Raw genomic sequence first — 12,723 nt, forward strand, 5'->3', positions numbered from 1 at the left:
TGCCATATGGATTTATCTAACGTAAAGCCTCTAATTTAAAACCTTTTTCTGTTTCGGATGAGAAAACCAGAAATAGACAAAATGCCAGAAGTAGAATCTGCAGACTTTTTCCACAAGGCCCAGAGAAGAAGATACATCTAGTTAGAACAGAAACAATATCCTGCCCCCTAATTGATAACTTTGAAAAAACAAAGGTTATGAATAATGAGATGCAATATCTGTCAACTCCTGCAACTGGAAAATGAATTCCAATTATTCTGTACAATACAAGAGGTAATGTTAAATATCACAAGTCAGACTCATGAGAGTATTCCCACTTCAGTCATTGGAACTACTGTGCAAGCAAGCCTTGAACGGTCAAGCCATTTGTTGTATTTGACTAAAGTCAGATAACCCAGCAATGTTAAGTTTCATCGAGTTTGATTCAGAGGCTCTACAGCACTTGTTGATTAAGACAGCCAAAGTGAGAGCTTCATTCTGAAAAGAAGCTCTCAATGTAAAAAGTTGCTTGGAGTCTCAAAGTGTGAATTAAGAGAAAATATGGTGAACAGTTCATCAACTGCAAAATATCAAAATTAAATCAAACCCAATATGATTGTGTCAAAAACTTTTTCTGCAAAAATTTATTTTCAAGTGATCAATTTCAATTTTCCTCCCAGTGATTCCACTTACCCAGGGAGGTCCAGTTTTTTTAAAGAAAGGAACATAAAAATATGAAGTTTAAATAATGAAGTACATGCTTTCTTAAAACAGAATAAATCATAGTGTGACAAAGTTCCTCCTCTACCTTGGTGGGTCCTGCGCTTATTGGCGGATTTTGCTTGCCTCTAAGTTTCACGGCAGCCCTCAGTTTGGCCACTTTCATGGCTCATATCTGCCGTTCACTTAGATATCCTCATCACTGGCCAACATGGGGGAAAAAAGAGTAAGAACAATCCCCGCAGTTTCTGCTGATCCACCATGTGGGTCGGGGACCAGCTCAGAGACCTTCACCTCTGGTGGAAGCTTCTGTGTTGGGTCAGAAGTTGGGAGGTTTGGGCGGAACCTGGGCCCGCCCTCTACCCCGGCTTCCAACCCAGGGCCCTGTGGACTGCAGCTGTCTAGAGTGCCTTCTGGAACAGCTGCGCAACAGCTATAATTCCCTGGGCTACTTCCCCTTGGCATCATCCCAACATCTTCTTTGTCCTCACCACAGGACCTTCCTCCTGATGTCTGTTAACACTTGTACTCCTCAGTCCTCCAGCAGCACGTCCTCTCACTCCCAGCTCCTTACGCGCACACCTCACTAACTGGAGTGACAGCCTTTTTAAACCAGGTGTCCTGATTAGCCTTAATTAATTCTAGCAGCTTCCCAATTGGCTACAGGTGTCCTAATTAGCCTGCCTGCCTTAATTAGTTCTAGAAAGTTCCTGAGTGTTCTGGAATAGTCCCTGTTATTTTACCTAGGGAAAAGGGACCTGCTTAACCTGGAACTAATGTATCTACCTTCGACCACTCTCTTGTAGCCATCTGGCCTGACCCTGTCACAATAGTGACAGACTTGTAAGAGTGACTGCCAAATTAGAACCTAAATTTGGAGTATTTTCTAACTCCAAGCTTTATTTTGTAGATTTTATTTTTATTTTATTTTATTTTATTTTTAACTTGATTGAATGTTAATTACAGAGCACCCAAGAACCTTTACTGTTGTTCAATAGACTGAACAATCTGACAGCTCTCTGAAAAAGAGATGTCTATTTGTTCAATAGAATCAGTGTCCAAAACACTGTTTCACTATCACCATTGGGGAGTGTGGTTAATGTTGCTTATTAAATAACACAAAAACAGCATGAACAAGAAATACAAAACTCAAGAGTGCTTTTAGATACAGTACACCTAGGTATAATGCCCTTTATTACCATACCGTAAAAAAAAAAGGGGCAGGGGGAGATGTTGTATATTTATGGACAATTTTTATCCAGGGTTGAGCCCAAGGGGCTCTGGGGCTGACAGCTGAGAGCCCGGAGCCCCGCTTCTGCAGGGGGCTGACAGCTGGGAGCTCTTCCGCCAGGGGTTGAAGTTGCAGAGGTCACCAAAGATGACCAACTTGTAGCCTTAATTATTATTAATTAGTTAATTAAGCTAACACCTCTATCCAATGCGACTTCATTAACTCACTCCCGCAGTTTATGGTTCGTTCTGATTGTCCTTTTGCTAGAATGAACCCCTGGCTATAACGAACAAAAGGCCTGGATCCTGACAGGTTCGTTATAGCGAGGGTGGATTGTATTTTGTTTTCCCCCAACTGCTTATACAACAACACTCTAACATGCAAAAGTATGAGAGTCTGCTGTTTTATTTTATAATATCAGGATGGATAAAAATCAATTATTTTAAAATATTGGGTTTTTTTAATCAGATATTTTTATTTAAATTAAATATAGGGTTTTTTTAAATAAATCTATTTAAACTTAAATTTGAAATTGACAATTTATGTTAAAGTCTTAACTATTAAAATAATGTAAATTAAAAACAACAAATATTGAGCAGTACCTCTGTCAAGTTTTAAATACTGCAGAATCAAACCACTGAACTGGTTGAAGTCACTGACTAAGCTCCTATAACCAGAATTGGTTGGCATTCTAAACTAGCTTTTGACAGTGGTAGCCTTTTCTGCAGGAATAGGGAGAATATTTTTTTCATTTCAGTTTATTCAGCTAGTTCAGTTTAATGACTAGTTCATTTAAAGTTAAGAAACAAAGTGGGAGTTGAAAAAAGCAGGAGGGCTTGTTTTTCTCCTCCAGTGTATGAAGAAAAACTAGGTGTGATGGGATGAGATCTACTGGTTTTAAAATCTTGAAGGAGATGGTGACCCGAAGCAAATCAGGTCAATTCATTAACTACAGATATTTCCTTTGTGTAATAAATGAGTTTTGAATGTAGAATATGTTTTGATAAACTTTTTTTCTTATGTACCCAGCATATTTAAGTTTGATTTAAAAAAATTAATACTGTGTTTTTGTGCATTTTTGATTGAATTTGAATTTCCGTTCACATAGACTTGACACAAATCACAAGTAAAAAATTAGTCATATTCTGGTAAATAAGAAATGCATATTTCACTATTTTCTAACATACTAAAAAAATCTAAAAGTTAAGAATCTGAATAAATGTTAGTTAAGCTATATAATTGCTTCATTAAATGTTTATAGATGTAGTATATCCTCCTGGTTAGCAAAAAGAAGCACCAAATTTAGAATAAAGGATATAGTTAGTTACAATGCAACCTGTTTTAATTAACCAGTGAGAATCAACCTTTCTTTAGGAAAATAAAAAGCACAAATACAACACATGATTAAAATTGATCACTTAAATCAAGGTTTCCTGTTTGTTGATTTAAATCATGATTAAAATTGGTGATTTAAATCTTTTTGATTTCAATCAATCCATCCAATATAATATAGTCGTGTGTGTGTGTACGCGCGCATTTGCTTCTTTGAAAAACTGCCAACTTTGGTGTCTGTGCCAGAAAACAGAGTGGTGGTAACGCCTGATTAAAAATAGTGAGAGACTGTTTATTTAAAAAATCAGGATGAATTCATCTAAAAGCTAGCAAATATCATCAGAATGACTTTAATTTTAAAAATTACTATTTTGCCATCAAGAAGCTGGCAACAATATAAAGTCTTTAGATAAAAAAGGTACATTTTGTTCATTATGATAAAAATAGTCTAGTATTTAAAAATATACTTGGTCGCCACATAGGCTACAGTGCATGGGCCCTGCCTAAACAGATTGCTGCAGGAGATGTGCATCTTTGGAGCCACATTGGCTCACATGTTTTGGGACTTATATAATAACAACTTCTCAAAAATTATTTCCCAGAACTACATTTGGGATATAACCCTTCATCTCAGAAACTCTCCAACTCAAGGAAAGCTTGGTTCTCTAGAACAGTGCTTGTAGCCCAATGACTCATATTGCTCAGATGGAAGAGCAGACTGCTTCTGGGGATAGAAGCTTGGCACAGCGACTTGGCTGACCTGGCAGCTAAAAAGCAGGTAACATTTCAAAGAGGGACCTCACACAAATTTGAAAAGATTTGGTATAACTTTTTAGAAATCTTTGATTAATTCCTAGTGTATAGAAACCAAGCGGTCACTCTCTGTTCCCTTCCTGCCCCCTTCCTTCCTTTCCTTTCCCCCAACGAAGTCAACTGGGCTCCAGGCAGGCCCAGCAGTCCACAATGAATCACAGAGCAGGACCAGAGCCTTATATTATGAATAAATATTGTGACATACAAGATAATAACACGATACCAGCAAGACTAATACCTCTAAAAGAAAAGGAGGACTAGTGGCACCTTAGAGACTAACCAATTTATTTGAGCATAAGCTTTCGTGAGCTACAGCTCACTTCATCGAATGCATTCAGTGGAAAATACAGTGAGGAGATTTATATACACACAGAACATGAAAAAATGGGTGTTATCATACACACTGCAAGGAGAGCGATCACTCAAGATGAGCTACCACCAGCAGAAGAGTGGGGGGGCGGGGAGGGGAGAGGGAGAAAACCTCCTGCCGTGACAATCAAGGTGGGCCACCCCCAGCAGCCAACAGGAACGTCCGAAGAGCAGTGGGGGGCGTTCATGGGGTTGGAATTGATTTGCAAACTGGATACAATTAACTTGGGCTTGAGTAGAGACTGGGAGTGGATGTGTCATTGCACGGGGTGAAACTGTTTCCCCATGTTTGTTTCCTCCGTTTTATTTTTTAAAACTTAATTAAGCTGTCTCATAACAAATCTGTTAAAAGGGTACTGTCAGCTTGAATTGACTTCCACAGAACTACTTGTGTGAGAGAACTTATTCACAAAAATAAGTATATGAAGGATCTAACCCTAATTTTATAATAAACAATTTTTTATAAAACCTAGGGCCAACAGGAAAACATAACTGAAATACAGAAACTGCTATGTTTACACAAATAAATATTCCTTTGCAGAATCTGAAACTCAAACATTGCAGCACTAGAAACCTGAAAGTGAAACTAACTATAAACAAAAGTAAAACCAAAAATTCAATAAAATTCTACATTGTCCAGGATGAGATGAGAGAAATACAGAAAGTAAACACAGAAAATACATAGTAACAAATACATTGGATTTTAAAAATTCTTTTACTTTTAATAATTACAGTAATAATATGGGTAATTGGTATGTAGGTTGAAAAGTATATGTTTAAACAAATGTTTATTTAACTGACAGTAGCCTCTTCAAATCTTTACACTCATCATATAAAACCCTACATGAAAAGAATATTAAGGTTACCAAGTCAAGCGCTCAAAAGTTAGGAAATACCACAATTAAGGCTGCCCACGTAACCTTAATTTAGCCCCCTTGTGATATATCCTTTAATTACATCACCACATACTATTTTTCCATAAGATTTTGCAAGTTTAATGTTCTTTTAATGTACTTTTATGTAATTTCCTAAGATTTTTAAAAACTTAAAGAATTGAAAAAAACAAAAATTCCATCATGAAGCACAGTGAGCCCCACATGGGTCATCAGCAGGGTTGGGACCACAGCAAAGTTCTCTACCACTAGAGTTAACAGAGTAACTGGTAGCAATAGAAGGTTATCATCTTCTATGCAGCCCTGCCAGTAGAAGAGGATGAAGACATACACTTTGCCAGTAGCTTTCACAACAGATTGCTATCAAAGAAATGTTACGACTCCAGAATAATGGGTTCAATTCCAGGTTCTGGAGGGGAATGTGCTCTAATCATTACAGATCCTTCTGTACCTGTCCTCTCCAGCTTCTGCCCGTCTCTTTCCCGGCTGCTATCCACTCGGGTTCCTTCCCCTCCCCTGACTCCCAACCTTGCCTCTGTTCTGCTACTCCCAACCCATTTTCATTCCTGCCTTTCCCCATTCCCAGTTCTTGCCCTACTCCACCTCTTGTTCCCATTCTCCTCCCCATCTTCTGACCCCCTCAACTCCTGTCCTGTCCCACACTTCTGCTCCTGACCCCTGCATGCCCAAATCCTCCCTCCTTGCATCCCTTTCTCCTCTCCCCACTACTTATCACTCCTCTGCATTTGAGCATAGCTGTTTCCTCCATCTCTTCCCCTGCGCCAGCAGGGGAGCACTAACAGCACATAAGAGACAGCCTTCCTCCTCTCAGTTCTGGTGCTCAGCACCATTGCAGCCACTGGAAATGAGGAGGAGCAACCACAGGGAAGATGCCTGCTCAGCCCCTGCAGCCTTAGGTTGGAGGATGCTCAGTCGCTCTGTGGAGATGGCACATACATAGAGTGGAGCTGTGAGGAGATGGAGCATGCTCAGCACAGAGTCTTCAGAAAATTTAGCAGCTGAACTCTAACAAGTCTCCACCGAGCATGTGCAAATTGAGGATTTTTAAAAGCTTATAACTTGGCCAAATTTGCTTACATTTTCACAGAAGCAACAAAAGGTACATCCCTGCCACCGGAGTGACATCCCTGCCAAATTTCAATTCCCTGCTCAAAGTCATGGAGGCATTAGAGCTTCCCAAAGAAATGGTTGTACGATTTTTGTTTTTTTTAACATGGACAAAATAATATATTTTTCCCTAATATCATTCTCAGAAGTGACTGGACTATTTTAGCTCAAAATTAAAAATAAATAAATAAAAAATCAGCCATAGGCAGACACCAACATGGAAAATTTCAGCCCAAAACATTTACTTTTCATAAAGTTAAGCAGTTGAAAACAGAGGTTTATAATGGCAAGTGTTGGGCAACCCTAACTATAGAGGTCACTCCTTGCACTACTTTTAATTAAGTTACAGAAAAACTTGTTGAAAATTTTACTGAAAAGAAGATGAAATCATAGCTCTGTATCTTAAAATACAAGAACAGACAAACAGTGTTAGTGTTAGGTTCATGAAATATATTATTGGCCCCAAACCCTCACACATGCAGGTTACTCATGGGTACTCACATGAGTAACAAACTGGACACCATTAAATTAGGCTTGAATAAGGACTGGGAGTGGATGACAGGTTTCAGAGTAACAGCCGTGTTAGTCTGCATTCGCAAAAAGAAAAGGAGTACTTGTGGCACCTTAGAGACTAACCAATGAAGTGAGCTGTAGCTCACGAAAGCTTATGCTCAAATAAATTGGTTAGTCTCTAAGGTGCCACAAGTACTCCTTTTCTTTTTGGGAGTGGATGAGTCATTACACTAACTAAAAACTATTTCCCCATGCTAATTTTTCCCCTACTGTTACTCACACCTTCTTGTCAACTGTTTGAAATGGGCCATCCTGATTATCAGTACAAGTTTTTTTTCTCCTGCTGATAATAGCCCACCTTAATTGATGAGTCTCATTAGAGTTGGTATGGCAACACCCATTTTTTCATGTTCTCTGTATATATATATATATATATATCTCCCTACTGTATTTTCCACTGCATGCATCCGATGAAGTGGGTTTTAGCCCACGAACGTTTATGCCCTAATAAATTTGTTAGTCTCTAAGGTGCCACAAGTACTCCTTGTTCTTATTACTCCTAAATGCACTCTGGTTGTTTGGGCCCTTTGTTAGGCAGCCAATAGGTGTCAGAAACAGACACAGATCAATGGATGAGCTGATTACATCATGAAACTACAATCACTAATTATTTAATCTAACTAAACAAACATCTCTATGGGATACAAATTAGCATTTCATACATGAGTGAAGGAGACAATTTTCCACTTCAAGGTACAGCCACAGTGGACACTTGTTGAATTTGTACACTTAAAGCTCAATTTATGCATGCCCACACTAAGGGGTTTTATAGTCTTTCTCAGATTTAGTACCATAAAAAGATTAAAGTTCCTCTGCTGGCTATAATATTTATAACAGCTAATTATTTCTAAATCACTGGAGTGAAAGGAAGATACCCTGTACGCAGTTAAGGAATATCAAGTTTTTGGATTAGCATCCTCACTAATTGCTAAGTTTCAGAGTAACAGCCGTGTTAGTCTGTATTCGCAAAAAGAAAAGGAGTACTTGTGGCACCTTAGAGACTAACCAATTTATTTGAGCATAAGCTTTCGTGAGCTACAGCTCACTTCATCGTAAATTGGTTAGTCTCTAAGGTGCCACAAGTACTCCTTTTCTTTTTACTAATTGCTAAATCACTCCACTGCCCTGACAGGAAAAGAGCATTACACAGCTCTTTAGGAAACAAATTCCATGTTGTTAGAAGTCTATTTAGCACCTTTTTTTCTGGTCTGCAAACTAAAAGAAAACTAGAAGAAAACTGACAAATGGTTTAAATTAAAAGAAGCTCTTGGCAAATGACAACCTTGTGGCCCACTCCAGGAACCCTTCCTCAGCCAAAACTCTCACTGACCTTAATGGGAGCTTTGCTTGAATAAGGACTGCAGGTTCAATGCCCAGATCACTGTTCAGTCCTGTATGAATGCAGCCACAGAATAAGATGACAAATTGCAACCATATGATAATATTTGAGGCAATGGGACCATCAGTGCTTTCCCAACTCACTGTCCATGTTCAAGCCAAATACTCAAAAATTAAAACGAACACCTTTGTGTGTGGGTATGTGTGTGTGTTTTCTGAATGGACAGTAGCTGACAACCCAAGTTCTCGCTGACACCTCCTACTGCCAGAGGTGATGTCCATTAAAATGCAAACCACTTGCTATACAGCATGGGTGAGTAACCCAGAAGACACAACCTCCGCCCGGCTAGCCAGGAAGGGAAGCTCGTGCCTGAGGCTGTGTACATGTGCCTCTGACGGAGGGCCACAGGCTCTCAAACCCCGCCGCACACAGTATGAAACCCTGGCGTGGGCGGCTTGGGGCAGAGCCCTGAGGGCTCAGTCTCCGTCCCCTTTTGGTCGGGCGGGGGCAACCGGCCATGCCCAGGCAGAGTGGAGCTGTGCGGGCGTCCACACGCGTGTGCCCGTGCGTCTGCCTGCCCCTAAGGGCGCGGAAAACGCGAGGAGTGTGAGCGGGGCTGACCCAGCGATGTGTGTGTCAGAGTGCGCGCACACACTCCCGCACACACGCTGAAGCCAGTTCCCCTGGCTCGCTGGCTGTCCCCGTTCCCCCCGCGTGGAGCGGCGGGCTGCGCCTTACCTGGGGCGCTGGGGGCGGCGGGCCGGCTTAGCCCAGCCGCTGCTGCTGCTGCTGTCCGCTGTGGCGACCTGAGCGCGGGAGCCGCGGCCGCTCTGACACCGGCTGCTGGGTTTGTGGTGCCTCCCGGGGCCGCTGCGGCGGCGGCGGCTCCACGCGCGCAGGGGGCCAGGCTCCGGAGCCGGCAAACTCGTCCTCGCACACGACAAGCCCGGGGGTCTGGCCGCCGCCGCCTTCCTGCTGCTGCTGCTGCTGCTGCTGCCCCCGCTGTATCTCATGGTGCAAGGGGACGCCGCATGCCGAGCTCCCGCTTGCCCGCCGCACCGCACAGAGACACGCGGCAGCGCGGGCTCGACCGGAACCGCCAACCAGCCGGCACCCCGGGCTGCTGCGGGGCGAGGAGGAGGAAGTCGTGGGGCAGGGGGGCTGCTGGCTGGGGCCAGTCCTGGGGCATTAAGTTAAATGTACCGCGGGGAGAGGCAGGGAGGCTGCAATCCCGGGACTTCTCCTTAAAGTTGGTGCCCCGGGGGCGAGGAGGGAGCATCCTCCCAGCAAATCCTGCATCGACCCCCACCCCCGCTCAGCACAGCTTTTGGGGCGCAGCCCTGCCTGCGCCCGGTGATCATCGGGGTGTTAGCGCCTGGTTGCCGAATTAGCTGGAGGGGGAGGCGGCGGCGGCTGCTTCTATAATCGGACTCTCTTGCAAGGAAAACGTAGCTAGGCTGTAAAATTGGTCTGGGCTGAAAAGGGACCCGGTGATCGCTTCCCGTCTCCCCCCTTTTGAAGAGCGGGTGGTTTTGCTTTTGGGAGGAAAAGGGTGGGGAAGAGAAAGCTGCAGAGAGAAGGAGAGGAGCGCTCCCTCCCCTGCCTCCCCTCTGCACAAGTGCAGGAAATGTTCCACTGACCTACATATTTTTCCAAACATACGTGACCTTTTTTCTCTCTCCCTCCCACCCCCTTTCTGTGGGAGGAGACAGGCGAGGATCCAAGAAAAGGAGACGCTGTAGCGAGAGAAAGCACAGAAGAAGAAAAAACAGGGAGGGTTTCTCCACAATGCCGAGAGCAAATATCAACTTGGCTGTATTTATACATATGCACAGCACAGTGAAGGACAGAGCATACAGCGGCAGTTGATCTTTGCTAATTCTGCGGTGTTCCTGATCCTAAGGAACGATCGCAGTTTAACCTGACCAGAAAATGTAGAGTGTGGGTTTAAACTCTCTATCTATGCCTCTCTCCTGCTATAGTGCCCAGGTTAGAGAGGGTAGGATCGCTGTACCCTACAACCCTCTGCTATATGCACACTTTACAAACAATGATAATCTGAGCCTTTCATCTGATGATCCCCTTTATAAATATTAATTATTTAAACCTCATAACACCAAGGAGAGATGTAAATATCACTCCTCCCCTTTTATAATTGAGGAAGCTGAAACACAAAGACTCAACTCCAAGACCATCCTTCTCACCCCTTATAGGAAGTGAGGATCCTCAGGTTTAGCCAACTAAAACCCAACAAGCTACTTATGGCAGAAGTGTTAAATACCATATTTTCACTAACAGCCCAGTCTTCAAAGGCACAATTCTTAAACTGAAGAGTAACCTCACAAACCTCTGATCCACAACTAGGAGAAATATTCCGATCCCATGAAAAGGCATAGCAGCACAAAACATTGTATCCTTGCCTCCTCCCTGTCTAAATCTTGATGGGTATCTCCCAATACATGAGATTAATTGACTATCCTATGACCTCAGGATAACAGGGCATGGTCCATAATGGGGACTATGGGTCCTGCCCCCATTTAAGTTAATAGGGGCTTTGCTATAGATTTCAGTGGGAACAGTATCAGGCCATAGAACTCCATTACCTAAAGCAAGGTTCTCAGCTATTACAGGCATAAACAGTAACTCCTTATTTGGTTATGCAACTCCACACCGTCAATTAGAGCAAAACCTTTACAGAGAGCTCTTTTTTGTAAAGTAGGTCATTCTCTTTATTTCCCACTTGTATTATTTTTGTCTAATACTCCTTCTGAAAAGTGGCCAGTGAGATATAAGGAAATGTGTTAGATCCTAGGAGAAGCTGTTTATTTTTAGGCTTGCTCCTGATTTGCTGCGCTTTCTGATGCTGGGTATGATATATTTGAAACGTTAGTTTGAATTGCCAAACTATGGAAAATTTTGCACTCTTTAGTCAGGCACTTTTGTACTCTCCCTTCTAGCACAGACATGATTAATGTTAAAAGGGTGAAGCAGTGTATTTATAATCAGATTAAATACAAAACTTGAAAAAGCTCCTCCCTTCCTTTGGATGGAACCCAGCATTTTTCCCCCCTTTGGAAATTGCCAAACAATGGTTAAATGATCCTCTGGCAAACTAAAAGTGTGTGAGGGAATAAAGCATCACATGAGGAGTGGAGCAGAAGACATTTTTTGTTTCTGATGTATTTTCCCCTGTGTTGCACAATAAGGTATCACATAAAGTCTGCAGGCCTTGTAAGGTCATGAAAAAAGAGATGTCCTATGATTGCATACCACATGATTTGGTATCCCAGTCCTTTTGCACAAATACCCAAATCCCTCCAGAACATGACCACGTATTTTCAAAATCTGTAGAACAGAATGCCTTGTGGAATATGCACCATTGAGCTGGGAAGGGCAATCTGTAAGACACAAGTGAATATACACAAAATTAGAATGCAGACATTAATTAACATTATCCTGCAGAAGGTGGTAACTTTTAGTGCACAAATAAAAAAGTGAAGCTGGTTTACATTTGTTATTTAATTCATACATTACATCTCATATGTAACACTGGGGTGGCTAGTAAAATGCAGATTTGCCAAAAGTAGAGCAAGAATTTCTCTTGATGTATTCATTGACTGATACTTTAAATTGCATTGTGAAAACAATAACCATTAAAAAACTAATTAGAACTTGTATTGAGGTAATTATAAATTGTTATAGTTTAATTATGGAAAGTACCTTTCCTGCTTAGACTTGATACCACATATAAGAACTCCAGAAAATTGCTTTCCAGCATGACAGATGCATGACCCAAAGTAGCAATCCCATTTGTTCCAACTAGAAGTTGGCCCATAAGAGTCTTATTCATAGCCTTTAAGGCCAGACAGGACCATCATGATCTAGTCTGACCTCCTGCACAGTGCAGGCCACAGAACCTCAGCCACCCATTCCTGTGGTTGTCCTATAACCTCTGGCTGAGTAACTGAAGTTCTCACATCTTGATTTAAAGACTTTGAGTTCCAGAGAATCCACTATTTACTACCTAGTTCAAACCGGCAAGTGATCTCTGCAGAGGAAGAGGGAAAAAAAACCAACCCTAGGGTCTCTTTCAATGTGACCTGAGGGAAAATTCTTCCTGACCCCAAATATGGTGATCAATTAGACCCTGAGCAAGTGGTCAAGAACCATCGGACACACACCTGGGAAAGAATTCTCTGTAGTAACTCAGAGCCCTCCCCATCTACTGACCTATGTCCAGCAGCTGGAGACATTTGCTCACAGCAGTCGCAGATGGGTCATATGCTAGTGTAGGCAACCTCATCATACCATCCCCCCCACAAACTTACCAAGTTCAGTCTTCCTTG

The 12,723-nt window shown here is 42.2% G+C and overlaps 1 protein-coding gene across 6 annotated transcripts in view; it reads right to left on the reverse strand.

Annotated features, from left to right (window-relative positions):
• NPAS2 (neuronal PAS domain protein 2) overlaps positions 1 to 10,026 on the reverse strand; it is a 199,227-nt gene extending 189,201 nt beyond the window's left edge. For 2 of the 6 annotated variants that reach the window (XM_048857779.2, XM_048857798.2), the window contains exon 1: positions 9,116 to 10,012. In XM_048857779.2, coding sequence (XP_048713736.2) covers positions 9,116 to 9,390 — 275 coding nt within the window. In that variant the 5' untranslated portion in view covers positions 9,391 to 10,012. Of the gene's footprint in view, positions 1 to 9,115 lie in introns of all 6 variants that reach the window. The other 4 variants (XM_075130506.1, XM_048857768.2, XM_048857758.2 and 1 more) reach the window with 4 other exon arrangements.
• Positions 10,027 to 12,723: the final 2,697 nt, after the last annotated feature.

The sequence above is a fragment of the Caretta caretta genome, chromosome 1 (assembly GCF_965140235.1).
Source record: "Caretta caretta isolate rCarCar2 chromosome 1, rCarCar1.hap1, whole genome shotgun sequence".
Classification (NCBI taxonomy): Eukaryota; Metazoa; Chordata; order Testudines; family Cheloniidae; genus Caretta; species Caretta caretta.